Raw genomic sequence first — 25,841 nt, 5'->3', positions numbered from 1 at the left:
AAGGCCCAGAAGGTGTGTCATACCCTGGCTGCGCCAGACTTCCCAGAAGTTTAGCACTCACACGAATCAAATAGTGACCCCTCCCCCAGGTGTGGCATCCCGTCCAAACTCCAACCCCAAACTCAGGTTGCCAGTTCAGCACCTGGCTGGATCCTCTTGTTTACATCCCCAGAAAGGAAAAAGGAGGCCTCCCACCCTGAGTCTCTGGAGCAGCTCCTCCTGGGCAAACTGACAGTGACTGGCGTGACCCCAGACTCCCTGCACCTCTCGTGGACGGTGGCCCAGGGCCCCTTGGACTCATTTGTGGTGCAGTACAAGGATGCACAGGGGCAGCCCCAGGCAGTGCCTATTGGGGGGGATGAGAACGAGGTCACTATCCCTGGCCTAGAACCCAACCGGAAGTATCAAATGGACCTCTACGGGCTTCGTGGCGGGCAGCGTGTGGGGCCTGTGTCTGTGGTGGCTAAGACAGGTGAGTCAGGGCCATTTGGCCCCCACCTCCTTTTCCAGCCTCCCTCTACCTTCTTCTCAGCCAATTCTGTCAAAGCCTCCACCCACCTCCTCCCCCTCAGCTCTCCTGTCCTCCATATCCATCCTTATCCATCCTTATCCATCCTTCAGCTCTTGTCTTTTCTCGGTCCTGCTTCTCCATCTCCAAGGGCAGGTCCCATTTTTCCCTGTTCCAAGCTCCTGGACATATCCCTGCACCCAAGGCTGTCCTCCCCTCAGATATTCTCACTATTCAGCCACTGTATTCTTACCCCATAGTTTTTACTGGGCTCCTTCACGGCTTGATTCAGGCCATGGTCACTTCTGAGTTTCTGTCACCTGCTCCCTGAACCTTGCTGCCATTCCTGCTCTGTTCAGAAGCGGCAGATCCAAGGAGCAGGAGCACCATATTCCCCAGCCTCTTTGTGGCACAAAAAGGCCTTCTCTCAGCCCTGACTCCCTGATTCCCAACCAGCTCAAAGCAGGGACAAGGGCTCATTTTCAGTCCAGTCTCCCAGCCTTGTCCTCCATATCTCTAGCCTCTCCCTATCTGGCACAATTTCCATGGCCTGTGGATTCTTTGCTGAGAGGTAGTGTGGCGTAGTGGTGGAGTGGTGGGAGTAGTCTTGAGCCAACTCCCCGAATCTCACTACCAGCTTTGCAACTTACTACCTATGGAACCTTGTACAAGCTACTCAACCTCTCTGCCTCAACTTTCCCTTCTGTCAAGCGGGGACAATAATGGTTACCACTACACAGAGCTGTTCGAATTAAGTGAGTATGGGTATCTGTAGCACTTAGAATAGTGCATGGTGCATCAAAACAGTTATTTAAGAGTGAGCTGCTGCTTCCCCCTGACTCTCACTTTTCAGTAACCTCTTTTGCTCCTCATCTCCCTACCTTCCCCATCCTTGCCTGGGTTGTCATTCTTGACTGTTCCCTCCTCAGTCTCCCATCCAGAGTAGTCCCCCATAGACTGGGGAGTGGGTCACAGAAGGGCTGGCTTCCCTTGTACGCCAGTCTCCCTACTCCATGGAGCCTCAGCAGAGACCTAACTGCAGGAGGTGGCAGGTAGGTGCCCATAGGGGTGTGACTCCAGAGCCACCCAGGGAAGGGCAGGGCCCTTCCCAGCCCCACAGCAATAAATTCCTTCGGGTTAAAGTGGAGGGAGGGGCAGGGCTGCCTGGAGAAGTCTTAGCAGGAGCACATTCCACAGTCCTGTCCTGATAGGACAGTCAGAGCCTGCTGGGGAGGGCACAGGTGAGAAGAGACCTCACTGCCCTTCCTCCTTTCTGAGGTTAGCACCGTCTGTCTCATGTAGCCTTTTTTTTGAGTTGGAGTCTCACTCTGTCGCCCAGATGGGAGTGCAGGCCGCTCCTGGCCACCATAGCCTCGACCTGCTGGGCTCTGGCGATCCTTCCGCCTCAGCCTTCCAAGTAGCCGGAATTACAGGCGCGTGCTACCACGCCCGGCTGATTTTTGATTTATTGTAGAGATGAGGTCTCGCCTGCCCAGGCGGGTCTTGAACCCACGGGCTCAGGCAATCCACTCACCTCAGCCTCCCAAAGGCGCGGGATTACAGGCTGAACCACCGAGCCTGGCTCATGTAGCCTTTGTATTTGCCATTTGGTCAGCACTGCCTGTGAACGTGGTATAGAAGGACCCTCAGAGGTTTCCTCTTTTCCCATCTCAGTTCCTTTCTCAGACATGAGAGGAGGCCTCTCACCCCTACCGAACCCACCAGTGCAGGATGGGTTGGGGGCTGTCTCAGCTTTCTTCATCCATGAGTGACCAAATGGCAAATACAAAGGCTACATGCGCCCCTCAGCCTACAGCTGGAGAAGCAAGTTTGATGAATGTACTCTTGTGGACAGCACCAGCAAAGCGAGTTGCCCTTTAAGCTTCTATCCCTATCTTTTCTCTCAGCTCCTCAGGATGTTGTGGATGAGACCCCCAGTCCCACAGAACCCAGCACTGAAGCCCCAGAGCCCCCTGAAGAGCCTCTCCTAGGGGAGCTGACAGTGACAGGATCATCCCCAGACTCACTCGGCCTCTCCTGGACCGTCCCCCAGGGCCGCTTTGATTCCTTCATCATCCAGTACAAGGACAGGGGCGGGCGGCCTCAGGCAGTACGTGTTGCTGGCAAGGAGAACGAGGTCACCGTGGGGGGCCTGGAGCCCCAGCACAAGTACAAGATGCACCTGTATGGTCTCCACAAGGGGCAGCGCGTGGGCCCTGTGTCCACTGTGGGAGTGACAGGTGAGTGAGGAGCAGACACCTGGTTTGCTTCCCTCCCAGTGCTGGCCCCAGCTTCCCTGTGGCCAGTTGCTGTCCCTTGCTTTGGCAGAACCACGAGACCCCATGACCCTGAGCAAGTTTTAAACCTTCTGTGCTTCTGTTTCCTTGTCTGTAAAATGAGGGTAACACCTACTTCACTCTTCTGAGAACTAAGTGAGTTAACAGATACAAAGCACTAAGAATGGGCCTGGCACAAAATAACATGCTATCAGTGTTTACTGTTATGCTTATTATAATTATATTTATTTTTAGTGTTTAGCTTATTATTATTATCTTGTATAGAGATGGGGTCTTGCTGTGTTGCCCAGGTTGGTCTTGAATCCATAGCCCCAAGCAACTTCCCACCTTGGCCTCCTAAAGTGCGGGATTACAGGCGTGAGCCACCATGCCCAGCCTATAATTATCTTTTTTCTTTCTTTCTTTTTTGAGTAGGAGTCTCACTCTGTCACCCAGGCTGGAGTGTAGTGGCACTCAACCTGCTGGGTTCGGGTGATCCTTCTGCCTCAGCCTTCTAAATAGCTGGAGGTGTGCCACCATGCCAGGCTAATTTTTTGATTTATTGTAGAGACAAGGTCTCACCAAGTTGCCCAAGCTGTTCTCAAACCCCTGGTCTCACCCAGTTTCCTTTGATCTCAGAAGCTCAGCAGGGTTGGGCCTGGTTAGTATTTGGATGGGAGAATGTGCATGAGACAACATTGACCTCTTTATCAGTGCAGCTCAGCACTTTCTTTAACATTCATCCAATGAGAAATTTGACAGCAGAGAAGACTATCTCTTCCACCCTCTCTCTCAGGCCTGGCTTGGGGCCACATTGACCACTACTAGGGACCCACTGTGGGTACCTCCTCTCCAGGGCCTCAGCCCAAGAGACTAGGTGGGCACCAGTGCCTCTGGGACCCTCTTGCAGACCTGCCTGATTTGGTCTCAGTGAGGAACATCTCTTTTTCTCTTTGCTCAATGAAACAAAGACACAAGTTGTTCTAAAACAACTTTTACTATGAGGAAAAAGATAAAAAACTTAGAGGTAGAGAAACAGGTCATTTTTGAGAACATCCTTTCTGTACTTCCACAAAATTCAACCTCATAATGACTTGGTTAATTTAGTTTCCAGACCCTTCCACTCCCCTTCTTTTCTTGCCTCATTCAGCACTGATCAAGGGGGGGAAACTACCCTTGGTTACTCTCCTCAAGGGCTGAGGTGGTAGTGTGGAGCTGGTGTCAGGCCCAGATATGCTGCCAAGGTTTTCCCTTAGTTGATCCTTGGTCTGTCCCTCTTTCCAGGGAGCTACTCTGTGAGCTCTGTCCCTGGTCCCTGGGAAACAGTCGGGCTCTATCAGGCAGTGACTGACATGGTACTATAGAGTAAAATTGAGATTTGGAGTCTGACAAACCAAGTTCCATTCCTGGCTTTCCCTGTTCTCAGCTGTGTGATCTTGAAAAACTTACCTCCTCTTCTGGAATCTCAACTTCCTCATCTTTGAGATGGAGCAGATGCCACCCAGCTTGTTGTAACGGTCAGAGGTAGTAATATAACATGTCTAGCATGTTCTCAGCTCATTTGTCTTTGCTCTGACCTTCCCAAGGAGAAATCACTGTCTATCCATGTTCTAATGCTGACTGTTCTGAAACATGTATTTTACACATCCTGGATAAAATGGATGAGGCCCTTTAAGAAAGAAATGGGCATCGGTGTTCATTATTAGAGCAGCAAGAGATGAAGTAGCTGGAGCCGACTGAGCACTGGAGGCTGTGCCTGGCGCACACAGCTCATGCGGTGCCGTTGCCAGGAGAAGAGATGCGTGGAGCTCGTTAGAAACACTTCTAAATTGGAAAAGGACTGTCCCAGATGCAGCATGGGGACTGCCATACTCATGAATAGTCATAATTGCTCCTTTTCCGGTTAAGCTGAACCACCAACAATAAGGCTTGATGGTAAAGGACAGTTTCATCCTTCATGGAAAGAGAGGACAAAACAAGTGGGAAATGGATGCTGCAGGAACTAGGAAGGTTAGAAGACGAATGAAATGAAAGAACATGGCTAGCTTGGTGTCTGTACATCGTAGATGTTCAGTACTTAGTGGTCACTCTGGTCCCTCCTCCCCTGCTTCAGCTACCTCCATCCCTGTCCTCCCCACCCAAACTCATTTCTATCTGCCTGAGACCTGGTCACCAACCCGTTTTAAGCAGGTGTCACCTGTCTGGAGCCTAGTCTTGTCCTCTCACAGACTACAGAGAAACAAGCTCCTGGAAGCCCCATCCAGCCACCCCCTCTGCCATCTTGCCTCTTGGGACCACCTTCCAGTTCAGTCACTAATGAGGAATGCCTCCTTCCCCACCTCAGCTCACTCTGGGATGGTGGGGACTGGCAGGTCCTAAGCTCAGCCTTTCCCAGACCTGCAGGCCATTCACTGATCTTACATGTGTTGGGCACCTACTGTGTGCTAGGCACTAGGACACGGCAGTGAGCAAGGCAAAGCTCCTGCATGTGGAGTGCCCATTCTAGTAGAGGGGGTCAGGCAACACTCCTCACCATTTGTCAGTGGTACCATATGTGACAGTGACTAGAGCAGTGGAGAAGAGCAAGCCCTGTAGGTGAGATGGATAGGGCCTCACCAAGATGACGATGTCTGAGGAAGCCCTGAGGGAGGTGAGAGGGCAGCCACTCAGGTCTTTGGGGAAAGAGCATCCCAGACAGAGGGAAGAGCAAAGGCAAAGACTGATAGGTGGGAATGTCTGCCCCGAATGTCTGCAAACAGCGAGGGAATGCAGTGTGTTTTGCCGTGGAGCTGGAGGGAGGCAGGCAGTAGGGGGTGATGTGAGAGATGAACATATGGGACCTCAGAGGCCATCGGAAGGACCTGGCTTTTACTCTAAGTGAAGTGGAAGCTGTTGTGGGAACAGGCTCTGGCTAATGTGTTAACAGGATCCTCTGGCTGCAGACCCAACAGACAAAGTGGGGATGATCGGAGACACTGTTGTGCTAATCCAGTAAGAGCCTGTGGTGCTTGGAGGTGGCAAGTTGGGGCCAGGCTCAGAAGGGAATGACAACAGGACTTACCCATGGGGCGGATATGAGTGATAGGCCTCAGGATGACTCTGAGGTGTTTGACCCAAGCACTTGGAAGAATGAAGTTGTTATTTTACTGAGGTAGGGAGGCTGTGGAGGCAGTAGGTGTCGGGAGATGCTCAGGAGCCCAGTTTGGGACTGACTGAGTTTGACATACCAATTAGGCATCTAAGGAAGATGTTGTGAAAACACAAGTCTGGGGGTCGGAGTAAGGTCTTCACAGGGGGTATAAATTTGGAGTCATTGACATACAGATGGAATTTCAGCCACTTTCCCAGGGACTCAGTGATGGTTGATGCCTCTCTGCCCCCAGCAGTGCAAGCTCAGATACCTGGCAGAAACCCAGTGAAGGACTGTTAGCCAGACAGATGTGCCAATCCATGCACATTTACATCAAAACCACTTCATGGATAACACAAAAACAACAGATATAATTACTACCAAGGAAAAGAGGATCTTTACCTAACATCCCCTATCATCTTTATCCAACCCCACAAATAGAAGAAGAGACTCCTCCAGCCACTGAGCCCCCGCTGGAGCCACGCCTGGAAGACCTGACAGTTATGGATGTGACCCCCAACTCCGTGGGCCTCTCGTGGATGGTTCCTTTGGGTGAATTCGACTCCTTCATGGTCCAGTACAAGGACAGGGATGGGCAGCCTCAGGTGGTGCCAGTGGCCGCAGACCAGCGGGAGGTCACAGTCTCTAACCTGGAACCTGCAAGAAAATATAAGATGAACGTCTATGGGCTACATGGCAGGAAACGTGTGGGCCCCCTCTCTGTGGTAGCCATGACTGGTGAGTGAGGGGGTGAGGCTGTCCCCATTCCTGGTTACCCCAAGCTCCCTCCACCCCACCCATAGCCCTGCCTCAGCCCTGCCTCAGTGACTGCAGGTCGCTGCTGAGCTCACAGGCATCTTAGTCTGTTCCCTGACCCCTTGGCTCCTTCCCAGGGCTGGAACCTTCCCAGCTCTCCAGTTCCTTCCCCATCTCCACTTCACCCCCTCACCCGCGGGAATGTCTTCTTTCCATTTGGCCTACATCCAGCAACAGACTCTCTCTCCCTCTCCAGTTGTCCACAGCTGTTCCTCCCCTTCTCTTTACAACCCTGCTGTGACTTGGACACAGCTGCCACCTCCGGCTTCTGCCCTTTTTTACTGGGGTTAAACGCCACACATCCCTGAATCCCTTCTCAGAAGTCCTAAGCCACCTGGCCTGAGCTGCATTCCTTTCTGGCCCTCGCCGGCTTTTCATCTCTCCCAGAAGCTGCCCTCTCTCCTATTTCTGGTTCCTTTCTGCCCCTCATGCTTCCTGGGCATAGGTTCTCCACGATTTTATGCTGTGGCATCCAGTGAAACTCCTAGCCCCTCTCAGAGCAATGTTTTAAAATCTATAAAATAAAATGTATAGGGTTACAAAGGAAACCAATTATACTGATATGCAACTATCAAAATATTTCTTAAAAATTCAAATTTATGATTTGGTAATACTTGGACTTATGTATTCATTCCTAAATAACAAGACTTGGTGATGTGTTTGCTAGGCTATGGCATTTAGAAGTAGTGATAAGTGAAAATAGTATTTCAAAGTTTCTGTGATAACTCTAAGGTGATATGAAAACATCTGAAGCTGGGCTTGGTGGCTCAGCCTGTAATCCTGCACCTTGGGAGGCTGAGGTGAGTGGATTGCCTGAGCCCGCGGGTTCAAGACCCGCCTGGGCAACTTGGCAAGACCTCATCTCTACAATAAATCAAAAAATCAGCCGGGCATGGTAGTGCACGCCTGTAGTTCCAGCTACTTGGAAGGCTGAGGTGGAAGGATTGCCGGAGCCCAGCAGGTCGAGGCTGCGGTGGCCGGGAGCAGCCACTGCACTCCAGTTTGGGCGACAGAGTGAGACTCCAACTCAAAAAAAGAAAAAGAAAAAGAAAAAGAAAACATCTGTGATTTCTATTGGTGACAAAGTCACAATAATACTCCCATGGTTGGTTTCCTATATTGGTCCTTAAAGGACCTATACTGGTCCTTCATTGGTCCTGTGTTGATTCTTCATATGTCCTATTGGCTGCATTTCAGTTAGAGGTCTGAAAATAAAGGTGAACTGCTTCCCCATCTCAGTTCACAGTCATCTTGAGGCCTTTGGAGCCAAGGGGTTCTCCCCTTGGAGAGCTCAGCAATGTTCTTTGTCTTCCCGGATCCTAGCTCCCCTCCCACCAGCCCCAGCCACAGAGGCCTCTGAGCTCCCCATGGAGCCACTCCTGGGGGAGCTGACAGTGACAGACGTGACCCCTGACTCCGTGGGCCTCTCGTGGACAGTCCCTGAGGGTGAATTCGACTCCTTCGTGGTCCAGTACAAGGACAGGGATGGACAGCCCCAGGTTGTGCCAGTGGCTTCAAACCAGCGAGAGGTCACCATCCCTGGCCTGCAGCCCTCCCGCAAGTACAAGTTCCTGCTCTTTGGGATCCAGGATGGGAAACGACGCAGCCCAGTCTCTGTGGAGACAAAGACGGGTGAGAGGGGCCCCCACGCAGCTGACCCTGAGGCCCCAGCCTTCCCTCCCTCCCTTGTACTCCCTCTACCAGATTCCTTTGTCCACCTCCTCTGTCTCATTTGAAAAGCCACACTGCCTGCCCCAGTTCGAAGCAGACAAAGACTGAAGAATGGGGCCAGTTCCTGGGTCTGTTCTCTCTTGCCGACTTTGCTTCTCTTCTCATAATTTCTACTTCTGTTGGATGAGAGAAGCCCCCACAGCCCTCTTCCTGGAGTTTGGAATGTGGGAGACAGGGGCTGCTGGGAAAGGGGGTGAGAATAGCCAGGAGCCCTTCCTCCCTCCTTGGGCTTGCAGAACCATCACCTCCTGAGAGTTTTTACCATCTTCCCTGTGACTCTCACCCACCTCTTACTCTCCTGGCTTAGGCCCGTCTGGGCCATATCTGCCTCCTGCAGAGGCTCCCCTTCCTCCACTGCCCTTCTCCTAGAGCCTTGGAAATTGGGAACCATAGGAGCCCAGGCCAGCTGTGCCTTTTTCCTGGGGTTCAGTCAAGGCTCTCCCCTCCCCCTGGGGCCTCCTTGTTGCCAGAACACTCTCAATAACAATGCCGTCAGCGTCCTTGCTGTCCAGGAAGGCAGCAGGCCAGCTCCTTCCCAGGCCCTGGGATGGCTTCTTGGGCAGACACCAGATCCCTTCCCTGTCTGAGCTCCCTGACTTTATCCCCCTGCTGACACGCACAGGCAACCCCTATTCTTTCACCAGGCCCTGAGGGAGTCTTCGTTCTCCCAGGCCAGCCTGTGCAGAATGAGCAAGGGAACAGAGGAGGAGCGAGAAACACCTATGTCATAACAGTCTTCCTCCCCCACCTGCTGTCTGCCGTCCTCAGGGATCCTCTACCCCTCAGGGCCAGCCAAATTACAAAGTGTGTCTCCTGGGTCAGAGGAGATAAAGACCAAGTCTGTGATAAGCTGCACCCTGCTAGGGAGATACACTCTAAGAAGTGGAAGGAGGCTGGGCAACAAGAGAAACAGGATGAGGAGGGAAGCTAGGGAATCTCTTTTCCCCAGGGTGAACTCAGGGCTGGAGACCCCTCTCCACTTTGGTCAAGTGGAGAGAGGTGTGGGCCAGATGGAGATGGTGGCAAGGATGGGAGTTGATGGAAATATTTTGGGGAAGCACTGAGCATTTGGGCAGTTCTGGGTTTTTCCAACCCCAGAGAGAGGCAGTTAAGGAATCATTTTGGAAAAAATAAACACAAGAATCTTTCCTCTCTGTCAGCTGCCCGAGGTGACGCCAGCCCAGGGGCTCCACCCCACCTTGGGGAGCTGTGGGTGATGGACCCCACCCCAGACTCGCTGCGCCTCTCCTGGACAGTCCCCGAGGGCCAGTTTGACTCTTTTCTGGTCCAGTTCAAGGACAAGGATGGGCCTCAGGTGGTGCCTGTGGGGGGCCATGAGCGTTCTGTCACCATCAGCCCCCTGGATGCCGGCCGCAAGTACAGATTCCTTCTTTATGGCCTCCTGGGCAAGAAGCGCCATGGCCCCCTCACCGCTGACGGCACCACTGGTGAGGGGCACCCCCTGCCGGGCCCTGCTCTACTCCCCTCAAGCCAGGGCAGCAGGTGATCACTTGCGGTGATTGCCATTACCTTTATTTGGCCCCAGCTACTCTGGCTCAGATCCAGCTCCCCACATCCTTGCACAAGCCCCTAGCACCAGCCCTGCAGGACTCAACCATGCAAGGCCCTGTTTCTAGACCTCTTGATCCTGCCCTTCAAAGTCACCCAGACTTCCAGAAACAGCTCAGCCATTTCCCCTCCATGTCTCCATCTCAGAAGCCCGGAGTGGTATGGACGATACTGGAACAAAGCGTCCCCCAAAACCCCGTCTGGGGGAGGAGCTGCAGGTGACCAGCGTGACCCCAAACTCCGTGGGCCTCTCCTGGATAGTCCCTGAGGGTCAATTTGACTCTTTTGTGGTCCAGTACAAGGACAGGGACGGGCAGCCCCAGGTGGTGCCTATAGAGGGCAGCCTCAGGGAGGTCAGCGTCCCAGGCCTGGACCCTGCCCACAGATACAAGCTGCTGCTCTACGGGCTGCATGGCAACAAGCGTGTGGGTCCCCTCTCCGCCACCGCCATAACCGGTGAGTACAGCAGCAGCCGGAACACCTGTGCCTGCTTCCCGCCTGGCTCTCCTGGTCTAAATGGCCCATAAGATCTCTGAGCTTCCTGTTTATGTCATTTCCATTGATCCTTAAAGTTTCCTTGTGCCCATTTGCAGTCAATTCCCTCAACCTCAGTCTCTGGCGGCCACTGATCTGCGTTCTATCATTATAGTTTTGCCTTTTGAATCATTGTGTGTAACAGAATCAAACAATGCACAGTCTCATGTGTTTAGCTTCTTGCACTTGGCATCATGCTTTGGAAATTCATTCATGTACATCAATTAGTCCTTTTATTGCTGACTTTTTGCCTTCACACCCTCTCCTTCCCTCCTCCTGAGAGTCTTGGTACAGCGTCAGACCAGTCATCCCTCTCTGCTTTTGTCTCTGAAACAGCGCACAGGGAAGAAATTGAAGCCAAGACCACAACCCCCACCCCTTCAGTACCTGAGCCCCGCCTTGGAGAGCTGATGGTAGAGGAGGCCATGCCATACACTCTGCACCTCTCCTGGATGGTGACTGAGGGAGAATTTGACTCCTTTGAGGTCCAGTACACAGATCGAGATGGGCAACTCCAAGTGGTCAGTATAGGGGGCGACCAGAATGACATCATCCTCTCTGGTCTGGAGTCTGACCATAGATATCTGGTGACCTTGTTCGGTTTCTATGACGGGCAGCGTGTGGGTCCTGTCCAGATAGAGGCCCTAACAGGTGAGAACTCTGTGCACTCTTCCTCCTTCCAGATGGCTGGGAGAGTCCAAAGGACAACAAAGTCCCTACGGACACCCTGCCCCTCTCTCAAGTCCTCTCTCTCTATGTCTCTGCTCAGTCCCACAGGAGGAAGAGGATGAGCCTTCAGAACCTCCCACCACAATACCTGACCCTCCCATAATGCCAAGCCTTGGGGAGCTGACAGTGATAGATGCCTCCCCTGACTCCCTGAGTCTGTCCTGGACAGTCCCCGAGGGCCAGTTTGAACACTTCCTGGTCCAGTACAAGAATGGGGACAGGCAACCCAAGGCGGTGAGGGTGCCAGGGTACGAGGATGGGGTCACCATCTCGGGCCTGGAGCCAGACCACAAATACAAGATGAACCTGTACGGCTTCCATGGTGGTCAGCGTGTGGGCCCCGTGTCTGCCATTGGGGTGACGGGTGAGTGAACGGCAGGAGCCCCAGGATGGGACCTGTGGCAGGTCCACCTTCATGCCCTTTGGTGGCAAGGGTCTGTTCAGTAACTACAGACCTGCTTGTGGCTGAGACTCCCGCTGTGCCTTCCTCTATGGTTGATTGCTAGCTCCTCTTGGGCGGAGGGGCCATTGAGAGTTTTGCTGTACTGGTGGCTGTCCCAGGTTCCCCACTGCTGATCCCAGAGCTTTTCATGTTTGTTAGCTGTCAGCTGACAGGACCACCCAGTTCCAAGAATTGTCTCTGAACTGACCTCAGCTGTCCCAGTCGTGACCTTGGCTTTTCCCTCCTTCTTCCCAAGACCCAAGGATACCCTCCAGGGACCCTGGCTCACTCTCTCTGTGTCCCCTCTTCTCAGATGCAGAAGAGACACCAAGTCCTGCAGAACCCAGCACAGAGCCCCCAGAAACCCCCGAAGAGCCACTCCTGGGCGAGCTGACAGTGACAGGATCATCTCCAGACTCACTCAGCCTCTCCTGGACCGTCCCCCAGGGCCGCTTTGACTCCTTCACTGTCCAGTACAAGGACAGGAATGGGCGGCCCCAGGTGGTGCGTGTCGGGGGTGAGGAGAATGAGGTCACTGTGGGGGGCCTGGAGCCCGGGCACAAGTATAAGATGCACCTGTACGGCCTCCACAAGGGGCGGCGCGTGGGCCCTGTGTCCACTGTAGGCGTGACAGGTGAGTGTGGGCTGCAGACTCCTCTGGGTTGAGTGTCAAAAAATGGAGCCTCCTGTGTCTCCTCTACTGGAGACTCAGGTCCCAAGGTCTCAAACCTCTTACCCACACCCTTTCCACTAAGGCCTCAGAACAGGTGTGATCTGGGGGCAGAAAGAGCAAATTCCAGAGAAAAGGCCCATGTGGGAGAATCCCCAGGGGACTGAGGCCTCTCAGGAGGCAATTCCCTGACTGGTTGTGGCTCTCTGCTTTTCCTTAGAACTCTTGAGAGAATTCTTTTTGTGAGATTGGGACACATTTTTGAAATTGGTAATTCACTCAAATATTTGTTAAATAACATTCAAACATATAGACAAAGAAAAAGAATAGTATCATGACCTCTCATGTATCCATCATCCTGCCTCAACCAGGTGTCAACTCCTGGCCATTCTGGCTCATCTCTGTCCCACCCACTTCCTGCCCTCCCCCACTGGAATGTGTTTTTTTATTAATACCTTCATGGAGATAGAATTCATGTGCCATTTAAGTGTAGGACTTATTGATTTTAATGTATTTACCTACTTTTGCAACCATCACCACAATCTAATTTTATAACTTTTCTATCACCCCAAAAAGAAATCTTGGGTCCAGACCCATCCTTATCCTAGTCCTAGTCCACAACAAATCTACTTTTCTATAGATTTGCCTTTTCTGGACATTTCATATAAATAGAATCACAAAATATGTGCTCTTTTGTGTCTGGCTTCCTTCACTGAGTACAATGCTTTTGAGGTTTGTTGATGTTGTAGTATGTAGCAATACCTCATTGCTTTTTATTGCCAAGCAGTATTGCATTGTATAAATATACCACTACAGTATCTTAAAAATAATCTCAGACACTCTATACATTCATCAATAAATGTTTAAATGTATGTCCCTTTACAAAAAGATTATTATTGTTTTAGTCCACGGTACAATTATCATACCTTTAAAAAATGAACAATCTTTCCTTGATGTCATCAAGTATCCGGGTAGTGCTACAGTCTCCTAATTGTCTCTTAACTGTTGTTTTCCAATTTGATGTTGGAATCACGTCCATATAAGGAGGACACATTGCAATTGAGGACTGGAATTTTATTTATTTATTTATTTATTTATTTAATTTCCTTTTTTTTGAGTTGGAGTCTCTCTCTGTTGCCCAGGCTGGAGTGCCGTGGCACGCTCACAGTCACCCCAGCATCGACCTGCTGGGCTTCAGCAATCCTTCTGCCTCAGCCTTCCAAGTAACTGGAACTACAGACACGCGCTACCACACCCAGCTAATTTTTTTTATTTATTGTTGAGATGAGGTCTCGCCAAGTTGCCCAAGCTGGTGTCGAACCCACAGGTTCAGGTAATCCACTTGCCTCAGCCTCCCAAAGTGCTGGGATTACAGGTTTGAGCCACTGCACCCGGCCTTAGAATTTTAAATAGGGTAGTCAGGGAAGGTCCCCCAAAACAGGTGATGTTTGAACAAAGACTTAAAGGAAGTATAGACAAAAGGCATGCTGATATCTGAGGAAAGAACATTTAGAGGGAATAGTCTATGCAATGGCCCCAAGGTAGGAGGCTACCTGGCATGTGTGAGGAGGCCACAACAGAACTTTGATGATCATAATCAGAAATGGGTCTTAAGTGTGGTGACTCACACCTATAATCCTTGGGAGGTGGAAGTGGGAGGATTGCTTGAGTCCAGGACTTTGAGACCAGCCTGGGCAACATAGTGAGACCTTGTCTCTACAAAAAAATTAGCCAAGTGTGGTGGCACGTGCCTATAGTCCCAGCTACTCAGCAGGCTGAGGCAGAAGAGTCACCTAATTCAGAAGGTCGAGGCTGCGGTAAGCAATGATCATACCACTGCACTCCAGCCTGAGTAATAGAGTGAGACCCTGTCTTGAAAAGAAAAAGAAAAAAAGAAAGAAACAGGTCTTAAGTTTGACCCAGAGCAGGCCCAGCTTCTGATCTGTGTCCAAGAAAACTGGAGATGCAACAACTCCTTTCAGCAACAGGAAAGATTCTGTTTGTATCTTTTCCCAGCCCCCAAAGAAAAGCCCCCTGATGCCCCTCTTCTGAAGCCACGCCTTGGGGAGCTGACCGTGACAGATGCCACCCCTGACTCCCTGAGCCTGTCCTGGACGGTCCCTGAGGGCCAGTTTGACCACTTCCTGGTCCAGTACAAGAATGGGGATGGGCAGCCCAAGGCGGTGCGGGTTTTGGGGCACGAGGATGGGGTCACCATCTCGGGCCTGGAGCCAGACCACAAGTACAAGATGAACCTGTATGGCTTCCATGGTGACCAGCGCATGGGCCCTGTCTCTGCTGTCGGTTTAACTGGTGAGTGAGCAGTAGGGTACTGGGCCCTGCCCAGAGCTGGACTCAATTTCTCTTTTATTGCCTGTTTTCTGGTATCTTTATTCCTCTTCCCCTGAGACTGAGCCTGCCAAGCTCCTGGGAATGGTTCTGTTGCTGTCTTTACTCCAAGCCTTTGGCGTTACCCCTGGCCTCTTACCATTTACACATGGGCCTTTTGGGTCCTTGAGGAGGCAGGGGACCAGGGAACTATCACAGGCTCAGGCACACCTGGGGTTGACCATAGCCTCAGCCTATTTGAGCTGTGTGATCTTGAAAGAATCATACAACTTCTCTGTGCCTCTCCCCAACTGTAAAGAGGGGATAACCACACCCATCTTGAAGGGTGGGTGTGAGTGTGAATGACTCACAATAAAATGTATCTACAGGCTTTCCCTTCTGAGGAAGGTAGTTAGTTCCTGAAAACTCCTGAGAGCAAATTCTCATAATTATCATCTCTTTCGGTGGGAAAAATTGTATGTGTTCCCCAAGCCCCCACAATGAGACCCATTTATGCTAAAGCAACACCGAATCCTGTTAACATGGGTACTATTACTCTAACAGTTAATTCTAGTCATGTGCACTTCACAAGGTGTATTTTTCTTCACTAGTTACTCAATAACAAGGCTCTTGGTTGCTTTGTTAGCCTCTTTTATAGCTGTTACCCCCTAGATGTTTCAGACCCAAGTCCCAAACAGAATAGACAAATCAATGCTGTGATTTTGTAATTCAACTGTAAAGACATAATAAAGCCCAATAAAGAACAGAAAAGATTAAAGAAATCAATACAAACAAAGCATTGATTTCACACAGGCCAAAAGAGGGGGTGTAACTGGAGGCGTGATCTCTGCCATCAGTCAGCAAAGCTACTGCAAAGTCCCAGGTCCGCCCAGCTGCAAAGATGCCCTCATGTGGCCTCAGCTCTCTATCCTCAGCTGTGAAATCTAAACTGATTTCTAAAAAATGCTCAGAATGAGGTGGAATTTCCAAGCCCAAGTAGATGTACCTCTTGATGCTATGTGTTTGTTATGTTTGGTGCTTTGTTGTTGTTTTGAGCTGGAGTCTCACTCTGTTGCCCAGGTTGGAGTGCAGTGGCACAATCAGTCTTTCTACCTGTCAGTGCTTCCACCTTAGTCTTCTGAGTAGCTGGGACACAGGTGCACACCACCATGCCCAGCTAAATTTCTTATTTTATTGTAGAGTTGAAATTTTGCCATGTTGCTCAGCCTGCTCTCAAACTCCTGGCTCAGAGAATCCTTTCACCTCAGCCTCCCAAAGTGCTGGGATTATAGGGATGAGCCACTGAACCTGGCCTGATGTTTTTATAAAGTATGAGTTCTGTCCTATTAAACAGATTCCATCAGCAGCTCCTAAGGGTTCAGTACACGCACAGGTTGAACATCATGGGGAACCCTACTCTATATTGCCACAAATGTGCTCTGTCCCCTGTTAACTGAACATTCAAGGCAGAGAAATGGTATCCGAACCTTGGGGCCCTGGCTTCCAGGCTGGGCCCTCATGTGTTTAACAGAAATCCCAGAATCCCCTGGCTAGAAGGATCCCCAGAGCACATAACCCATTCTCTCTATCTTCTGATGCAACCCCAGGAAAGGATGAAGAAATGAGCCCAGTCCCAACAGAACCTCCCACCACGACCACCGAGCTGACCATCAAACCAACCCTGGGGGAGTTGATCGTGACAGATGCTACCCCTGACTCCCTGAGCCTGTCCTGGACAGTCCCTGAGGGTCAGTTTGACCACTTCCTGGTCCAATACAAGAATGGGGACAGGCAGCCCAAGGTGGTGAGGGTGCCGGGGCAAGAGGACAGTGTCACCATCTCGGGCCTGGAGCCAGACCACAAGTACAAGATGAACCTGTACGGCTTCCATAATGGCCAGCGTGTAGGCCCTGTGTCTGCCATCGGGGTGACAGGTGAGTGGATGGTGGGAGTCCCAGGATGGGATCTGTGGGAAGTTCACCCTTATGCCCTTTGATGACTGCTAGCAGGAGTGGTGGCAGGGGTCTGGTCAGTAACCACAGATTTGCTTGTGGCTGAGGTTGCAGTTCCCCCTTTGCCTACCTCTCTGGTTGACCGCTGGCTCCTCTGGTCAGAGAGGAGCCACTGGGAGCTTTGCTATGTTGATGGCTGTTCCAATTTACCCACCACTGACCCCAGAGCTTGTCATGTTCGTTAGCTGTCAGCTGACAGGACCACCCAGTCCTAAGGAATGTCTTCTCTGAACTGACCTCAGATTCCCTAGTGATGGCGTTGGCTTTTCCCTCCTTCTTCCTAAGACCTGAGGACATCCCCCATGGACCCTGCCTCACCCTCTTTGTGTCCCCTCTTCTCAGATGCAGAGGAAGAGACCCCCAGTCCCTCAGAACCCAGCACGGAGGCCCCAGAGCCCTCTGAGGAGCCACTCCTGGGGGAGCTGATGGTGACAGGATCATCCCCAGACTCGCTGAGCCTCTTCTGGACGGTCCCCCAGGGCCACTTTGACTCCTTTACCATCCAGTACAAGGACAGGGATGGGCGGCCCCAGATGGTGCGTGTCGGGGGTGAGGAGAATGAGGTCACCGTGGGGGGCCTGGAGCCCGGGCGCAAGTACAAGATGCACCTGTATGGCCTCCACCAGGGGCAGCGCATGGGCCCTGTGTCCACCGTGGGTGTGACAGGTAAGTGAGTGTGAGGTGGGCAGGGTCAAGGAGATGTCCTCAGCGGATAACTACCTTTCTCTCATGGGCACCTTGTTGATGTTCTGCTCTTTTATCAGCTCCTGTGGGGCTAGGTCTTGGCTCCCCTTTCATGCTCTCTCCACAGCTCTTGGCTATGGCTCGAGCCTAGTGGTCTGGCCTTTGCCTTGTTGTAGGCTCATGTCCACTCATAGTCAGCCATCGGCCAAATCCAAGGGTGACATATGTAAGCACACACCAAGCCTGATTTACCAGCATTTTCCTTTCTTCCTATCTTTTTTTTTTTTTTTGAGTTGGAGTCTCACTCTGTCGCCCGGACTGGAGTGCAGTGGCCGCTCCCGACCACCGCAGCCTCGACCTGCTGGGCTCTGGCGATCCTTCCGCCTTAGCCTTCCAAGTAGCTGGAACTACAGGCGCACGCTACCACACCCGGCTAATTTTTTGATTTATTGTAGAGATGAGGTCTCGCCAAGTTGCCTAGGTGGGTCTCGAACCCGTGGGCTCAGGCAATCCACTCACCTCAGCTTCCCAATGCACGGGATTACAGGCTGAGCCACCGAGCCTGGCTCTTTCTTCCTATCTTATTCACAGCATTCTTTGTTATAACCACATATACACACACAAAAGAAACAACCCAACATCAAACCACATTGGAATAACTAAATAATTTAAGCAACATCTATAAAATGAGCCATTATGCCACCATTGAAATGTTTTAACATAAGACCATTATTTTGTAATGTTATATTGAAAAAAGAGAGCCCCAAATTTTTGTTAGGATGCTAATCACAACCATTTGAAAACAACAGGCATGGCAGGAAGACTGGAAAGAAACACATCCCACGGGATACATGGTTTGTTTGGTAGAATAGAATGTTCCAGCACTTTTTTTTCTGTTTTATTCTGTTCTACATAGTCCAAATTTTCTCAAATAGCAAATATTTCTTTTATAATCAGGGAAAAAGAGAAAATATATAATTTCTTCTTTTTTATGTTCCATCTGTCTTCTCTCCTGTCATTCTTGTAGCCAATTTTATTTTTAATTATGACAAAGTCAAAATCTCTAGTCCATAAGAAATTGAGGGGGGAAATCACAAGGTAAATTAAATTCCAAAAATGCAGCCAGGTTGCCTTTTCTAAGTCATTCTCAGTCAGGTTCTTATGCCTGGTTTCGCCTGTTTCTTGAAAGTTCCTAGGACAGGGAAGAATTGGCCCCTCTGAGAGCTGCCCTCTTACAGGCAGGTTGCTGCCTCTGCGACACCAAGGGAGCGGGTTGTGAGGTGTGCTCACCTTCTGAAGACCATAAAGACAGGGGAACTGCTCTCAGTCTCCCCAACTCCTGGGAGACAAACCTCGCTTCTATATGTGTGTTCAGAGGAGAGTCTGTGTTTTGGGGAAGAGGGAGAATAGGGAATCATTGGAAATGAACACTTTAAAAAGTCACACCCTGAGGATAAGCTGTTAATTCTTGTCCACTGAAGTTTAGGTTTGCTTTCCTTACCCCTTGTCACAGCAAATCACAGCCTGCACAGGAGGGAGAAGTTAGGATGATAGACCCACATCCCTGCCCTCCCTGTACCACTGGCATTGCCCTCTGCCCCTCCCCTCCCTTAATTTTTTTTTAGTTCACATTTTTCTAGTGGAAATAATATAGCAGCATTATGGAAAGCATAAAAAAAAGAAAAAACCCTCATAATCCCACCTTGTGATCCAGTAACTGCCATTAATAACAACGTGCACAGCACATATTTCCTTTCTTCATTTTGCATGCAGCTCATTTTTTTTTTTTTTTTTGAGTCGGCATCTTATTCTGTTGCTCAGGCTGGAATGCAGTGGCATGTTCACGGCCACTGCAGCCTTGACCTGCTGGGCTCAGGTGATCCTTCCACTTCAGCCTTCAAAGTAGCTGGAACTACAGGCATGCATCACCACACCCAGCTAATTTTTTTATTTATTGTAGAGATGAGTTCTCGTCAGGTTGCCCAGGCTGGTCTCGAACCTGTAGGCTCAGGCAATCCTCTTGCCTCCGCCTCCCAAAGTGCTAAGATTACAGGCATGAACCACTGCGCCTGGCTGCAGTTAATGTTTTAAAGATGTAAGGGCTCAAGCAATCCTCTCACCTCGGCCTCCCGAGTAGAAAAAAAATAAATAAATAAAAAATAAAGATGTAGTCCGAGTGTTCATGTAACTCTTTGTTCTTTCTTTTTTGTTCACAGATTGCACTGTAATCATTCACCTTGTGGCTATACAACTAGCTTTAATCATCATTTTAATGGTTATCTGATACTTTACGGTGAAAGCACTATAACAAAATTAATCATCTTTCATGGGTCATTTAGGTTCCTGACACTTTTTGCTGTCATGGATAATCCCATAATGAATTCTTCCATGCTATAACTTTTTCCTACTTTCAATAATTTTCTTAGGATAGATGCCCAGAACTGGGATTATTGGGTCAAAGGAAATGAGCATTATTTTGGCTCCTGACACACATATCCCCATTGGCTTCTGAAAGTTTATAACAGTGCAGTCCTGCCAGCACTGCATGATGAGGGTTGGGGGCTCCCTCACCAGCTCTTATTCCAAGAATGACGGAATGGCAAATACAAAGGCTACATGAGCCTTTGAACCTAACCTCAAAGAGCATGTTTGATGAATGAACTTAGTTGACATCACCACCTAAGCAAGAAGCCCTTACAGTCTGTATTGCCCTATTTCTTTCTCAGCTGCACAAGAGGATGTGGATGAGACCCCCAGCCCCACAGAGCCCAGCACAGAGTCACCAGAACATCCTGAGGAACCGCTCCTGGGGGAGCTGACAATGACAGGATCCTCCCAAGACTCCCTGAGCCTCTCCTGGACCGTCCCCCAGGGCCACTTTGACTCCTTCACCATCCAGTACAAGGACAGGGATGGGAAGCCCCAGGTGGTGCGTGTCAGTGGCAAGGAGAATGAAGTCACTGTGGGGGGCCTGGAGCCTGGGCACAAGTACAAGATGCACCTATATGGCCTTCATGAGGGGCAGCGCGTGGGCCCTGTATCCACTGTGGGTGTGACAGGTGAGTGAGTTGTGGGGTGGGCAGGATGGGGAAGAAGGCTTAAGAAGATGTTCCCTTTTCTACTATATTCTTATGTATGTTTCTGTTCTAATGGGGCCCAAAGTCATGGAGATGGAGGCTGTGAACGAGCAAATAAAGCAAAGGAGGATGAGCATGTGACATGGAAGCCCAAGGGTCAGGCCAGGACCAGTCAGGGATGCCTCACCCTTCCCACTGGTGCCCAGGAGACAGCAGAGACCTGACATCAGGCAGGTCTTAGCTTGTGGCAGCTTTAGAGAGAAGATGAAGGGTGTGTCAGATCATGTCACAACTGGTGCAAAGACCCAGAAGCTAGAAAGAGCATGGGTCACGAGAGGAACTGACAGGACTGAGCATGATGTCTTTGGAGTTGCCCAGAGGGTCTTACACTGTGGGAGGAGATGGAGCAGCTCACAAAGGTCTCTAGGGGTGAGGAGGTGGTTGCCCAAATCTAAATTGAGATGGGCTCCTGCAGCTGTACTTGTAGGAATCTCATCCTGGCTGTCATGTGGAGCATGGAGGGCAGGAGACAGAGATGAAGGAGGAGGGGCCTGTCCAGTAGGGAGGTGATGACCCCGGTGAGAGGTGACAGTGGCCCAAACCAGGACCCTGGGCTGCAGGTGGGTGGGGGGGAGGCATTCAGAGAACTGGGAAGAAATTGGGGCACACTCGGGATCTGACAGCTGGTAAGAGCCAGGTGCAGGGACATGCCAAGGTCCTGCCTGAGGAGGGTGTGCTGAGCTTGTTCTGGAGTGAAGACAGGAGCCCAGTGAACAGAGATGCCTAGGACACAGAGGCCATGTGAGCCTTGTTCAGAAGAGAGGCAGTGCTGAAGGCATAGGGACAAGTCGCCAGGGTGTAAGAGGTAGGGGTGGGTGGGGTAAGGTGGGGGCATCAGAGTGAGAGGATGGGACAGGCCCTTGGGAGGGGATTGGAGAGGAGATGTCCTAGAATCACTGTGGGCAGCCTCGTCCTGCTCTTGGGCACTTGATTTTTGGTTTTTGTTTTTATTTTGTTTTCTTGAGGTAAGGTCTCACTCTGTCATCCAGGCTGGAGTGCTGTAGCATGCTCATGGCTACCTCAGCCTTTACCTGCTAGGTTCAAGTGATCCTTCCTCCTCAGCCTTCCAAGTAGCTGGGACTATAGGTGCACACCACCTTGCCTGGCTAATTTTTAAAAAAATTTATTGTGGAGATGAGGTTTTGCCAAGTTGCCCAGACTAGTCTCACACCCCTGGGCTCAGGCAGTCCTCTTGGTCTACCTCCCAAAGTGCTGGCATTAACCACCATGTTGACCTACTTTATGTTGTGTGACACACCCTTTCTGGGCTGAACTGAGAACTGAGGACCTCACTGTCCCTAAACGTGTCTGTCCAGCTACAAAGGATGAAGCCATGACTACCCAAGCAGCACCAACCATGACACCTGAGCCTCCCATCAAGCCAACCCTGGGGGAGCTGACTGTGACAGATTCCAACCCTGAATCCCTGAGCCTGTCCTGGACAGTCCCTGAGGGCCAATTTGACCACTTCCTGGTCCAGTACAAGAACGGAGATGGGCAGCCCAAGGCAGTGCGGGTGCCTGGGCATGAGGACAGGGTCACCATCTCAGGCCTGGAGCCAGACCACAAGTACAAGATGAACCTGTACGGCTTCCATGGTGGTCAGCGTGTGGGCCCTGTGTCTGCCATCGGGGTGACGGGTGAGTGCACAGCAGGAGCCCCAGGATAGGATTTGTGGCTGCCCCACCCTCATGCCTTTGGTGACAACTAGTGGGAGTGAGTCTGGTCAGTAACCACAGACCTGCTTGTGGCTGAGGCTCCCTCTGTGCCTTCCTCTGTGGTTGACCACTGGCTCCTCTGGGCAGAGAGAGGCCATCAGGAGGTTTTCCGTGCGGGTGGCGGTTCAGGTTCCCACCACTGACCCCAGAGCTTGCATTGCTCGCTAGCTGTCAGCTGACAGGACCACCCAGTCCCAAGGATTGTCTTCTCTGAACTGACCTCAGGTCACCCAGTCACGGCCTTGGCGCCTCCATCCTTCTCCCCAAGACCCAAGGACATCCCCCAGGGACCCTGCCTCACTCTCTCTGTGTCCCCTCTTCTCAGCTGCAGAGGAAGAGACCCCCAGCCCCACAGAACCCAGCACGGAGGCCCCGGAGCCCCCTGAGGAGCCACTCCTGGGGGAGCTGACGGTGACAGGATCATCCCCAGACTCGCTGAGCCTCTCCTGGACCGTCCCCCAGGGCCACTTTGACTCCTTCACCATCCAGTACAAGGACAGGGACGGGCGGCCCCAGATAGTTCGTGTCGGGGGCGAGGAGAATGAGGTCACCGTGGAGGGCCTGGAGCCTGGGCGCAGGTACAAGATGCATCTGTATGGCCTCCACCAGGGGCAGCGCGTGGGTCCTGTGTCCACTGTGGGAGTGACAGGTGAGTGAGTGTTGGGTGAGTTAGGGCTTGGAAGATGTTTCTCTCTATACACTTTGGTTTCATGAAAACATAAATATTCTCACCAGCTGTGCTATTTTTGCATGTCCAAATGTCTGGGGATCCTGTTAAAAGGAAGATTGGGATTCAGCAGGGTTGAGCTGGGGCCAGAGATTCTGCTTTTCTAGCAAGATCCTCCTGATGCCAACCCATGGAACTGATCACACTTTTAGTAGCAAAGCTCCTCACAGTGAAGGAATTGGACCCTCTTATAAAATTGTGAAGAGAATCTTGCTTGCATCCCTGATTTCTCACAGAGTGTTAATCTCTGTGGAGTTGACTGGGGCCCATGAAGTAAGATGGAAGGTGGTTAGGGTGAAGTGTCTTAACTGACCACCCCATAATCCTATTGTTGGAATATTAGCAGACTCTTTACTCCAGTGGTCAAATTATTTATTCAACAAGGCATCCCATACCCTCATCCAGGCACCGTGATTTTAGGGTATCAATGTCCTCCAACCAAAGAGCATCAGAAACTCACCTGTAATTGATCAGATGGGATTAAGCTCTGTGCAGTGCAGGAAGGCTGTGGGGTAAATCAGGGGTTTAGAAAAGAGTTTAGGATTCAGGCTTGCATTTGGGGTTTAGAAAAGAGTTTAGGATTCAGGCTTGCATTTGGTGATTTGAGGGAGGGTTTAAGAAAGTGGGGTTTTGCTCTGTATTAGATGCTGTCACAAAGAAGGAGTAATTCTATGACTGGGAGTCTTACTGAGTGTATCTATGGGGAGGTCAGCTAGACCAAGGCCAAGGTAATTGGGAAAGAAGAAGCCATCACTCAGATTAGCTGGATGGATAATATTTTGTCATTTTGGTGTTTTGGAAAATGTTTGAGTTTGTCTATGTTGAGACTTGATTATAGACAGGCCTTGTTTTGTCTTGATCCATCATGGTGACAGATGGCCTAGTCTGATGTTGATGTTCCATAAAGTTGTGTGCTCCACAGTACCACACCAAGACTGAGCTGTGCAGGGCCAGCTCCAAGCAACCATAGCCAGGAGGAGAGGAGGGGGTAGCTCATGGATATCAGGGCTGCTTTTCACTTTCTCAGGGGGAAGCTGGAAAGTGACCCACACAAATTCATATTTTCAAGGGGCTCACAGTTGTGGGCACAGGCATAAAAACCGAGAAGTACAGCAAAAGAGGATGAGTATGTAAAGCCTGGAGCAGGACAGGATTGGGAAGGGACACCTAAGCCACCCTGCCCACCGGTGCCCAGTGGACAGGAGAGACCTGAGGTCCGGCAGGCCTTATCTTGTGGCAGCTTTAGAGAAAGACAAAGGGAGTGTCAGACCATGTCAGAGCTAGAAAAAGCATGGCCCATGAGAGGAAATTAGAGGACTGAGTGTGATGTCCTTGGAGGTACACAGAGGGTCTTGCAGTGCGGGAGGAGGTGGGGCAGCTCATGAAGCCTGGGGTCTCCGGGGATGAGGAGGTGGCCACACAAGTCTGTGCTGAGGATGGTTTCCAGCAACTGTGCTTGTAGGAAGCTCATCCTGGCTGCCATGTGGAGTGTGGAGGGCAGGAGACAGGGATGGAGGAAGTGGGGACTGTCCAGTAGGGAGATGGTGACCCCAATGAGAGATGAGAGTGGCTCAAACCAGGATCATGGTGCTGGAGGTGGGGGAGGGGAACCATCCAGGGAACTCAGGGTAGAGAGTGGGGAACATTCTGGGGATCTGACAGCTAATGAGGGCCCAGTGAAGAAAAACACCCCAAGTCCTGGCTGGGGCGGGTGTGCTGAACTTGTTCTGGAGTGAAGACAGGAGCCCAGTGAACAGAAATGCCAATGAGACCCCAGTGCAGGGAGGCCCAGGACACAGAGGCTGTGTGGGCCTCACTCAGAAGAGAGGTGGTACTGGAGGAACACAGACAAGTCACCTGGGTTTGGTGGGGTGTGGGGGTCAGGGTGAGGAGATAGGACAGGCCCCAGGGAGAGGATTGGAGAGGCTATGTGCTAGGGCCTATGTGGGCGGCATCATCCTGCTCTTGGGCACTTTATGTTTTATGACATGCTCTTTCTATGCTGAACTGAGGACTGAAGACCTCACTGTCCACTAACATGTCTGTTCAGCTCCAGAAGATGGAGTTATAACCACCCAAGTGGCACCCACCATGACCCCCAAGCCTCCCATCAAGCCACGCCTGGGGGAGCTGACCGTGACAGATACTACCCCCGACTCCCTGAGCCTGTCCTGGGCAGTCCCCGAGGGCCAGTTTGACCAATTCCTGCTCCAGTACAAGAACGGGGCCGGGCAGCCCAAGGTGGTGCGGGTGCCAGGGTATGAGGACAGTGTCACCATCTCAGGCCTGGAGCCAGATCACAAGTACAAGATGAGCCTGTACGGCTTCCACGGTGGCCAGCGCGTGGGCCCCGTGTCTGCCATCGGGATGACAGGTGAGTGCGCGGTGGGAGCCACAGGTTGGGACCCAGCAGGAAAGTCACCCTCTCTCTGGTGATGGGTGAGTGGATCCATGAAGCCCATCTGCTCTAGGCTGAGGCATGGTATTCTCTGTGCCTTTTCCCTGGTCTTCCTGAGGACTGACAGGTCCTCCTGGACAGAAAAGGACCCATTTACCTCTGCTGGTGGCTGTTGCACGTTCCCCACTGCTGGCCCCAGAGCTTGTCATGCTCACTAGCTATCAGCTGACAGGACCACCCAGCCCCAAGGATCGTCTTCTCTGAACTGACCTCGGATCCCTCAGTCGTGGCGTTGGTTTCTCCTTCTACCCAAGGACATCCCCCAGGAACCCTGCCTCACTCTCTCTGTGTCCTCTCTTTCAGCTGCAGAGGAAGAAGCCCCCAGCCCCACAGAAGCCAGCATGGAGGCCCCAGCGCCCCCCGAGGAGCCAC

At 51.4% G+C, this 25,841-nt stretch overlaps 1 protein-coding gene across 1 annotated transcript in view; it reads left to right on the top strand.

The window, feature by feature from the left end:
• TNXB (tenascin XB) overlaps positions 1 to 25,841 on the top strand; it is a 55,789-nt gene that overhangs the window by 15,818 nt on the left and 14,130 nt on the right. Inside the window, exons 9-25 of the mRNA XM_008068772.1 lie at positions 140 to 472; positions 2,416 to 2,748; positions 3,427 to 3,435; positions 6,356 to 6,652; positions 8,054 to 8,362; positions 9,622 to 9,909; positions 10,178 to 10,486; positions 10,901 to 11,215; positions 11,334 to 11,657; positions 12,049 to 12,369; positions 14,422 to 14,718; positions 16,335 to 16,667; positions 17,088 to 17,411; positions 20,156 to 20,488; positions 21,090 to 21,091; positions 21,891 to 22,206; positions 22,610 to 22,933. Of these exons, the coding sequence (XP_008066963.1) occupies positions 140 to 472; positions 2,416 to 2,748; positions 3,427 to 3,435; positions 6,356 to 6,652; positions 8,054 to 8,362; positions 9,622 to 9,909; positions 10,178 to 10,486; positions 10,901 to 11,215; positions 11,334 to 11,657; positions 12,049 to 12,369; positions 14,422 to 14,718; positions 16,335 to 16,667; positions 17,088 to 17,411; positions 20,156 to 20,488; positions 21,090 to 21,091; positions 21,891 to 22,206; positions 22,610 to 22,933 (4,767 nt within the window). The remainder of the gene's footprint in view (positions 1 to 139; positions 473 to 2,415; positions 2,749 to 3,426; positions 3,436 to 6,355; positions 6,653 to 8,053; positions 8,363 to 9,621; positions 9,910 to 10,177; positions 10,487 to 10,900; positions 11,216 to 11,333; positions 11,658 to 12,048; positions 12,370 to 14,421; positions 14,719 to 16,334; positions 16,668 to 17,087; positions 17,412 to 20,155; positions 20,489 to 21,089; positions 21,092 to 21,890; positions 22,207 to 22,609; positions 22,934 to 25,841) is intronic.

The sequence above is a fragment of the Carlito syrichta genome, unplaced genomic scaffold, assembly GCF_000164805.1.
Source record: "Carlito syrichta isolate Samal-C Ts95f unplaced genomic scaffold, Tarsius_syrichta-2.0.1 Scaffold311524, whole genome shotgun sequence".
Classification (NCBI taxonomy): Eukaryota; Metazoa; Chordata; class Mammalia; order Primates; family Tarsiidae; genus Carlito; species Carlito syrichta.
This window is presented reverse-complemented; position numbering and strand designations above follow the sequence as displayed.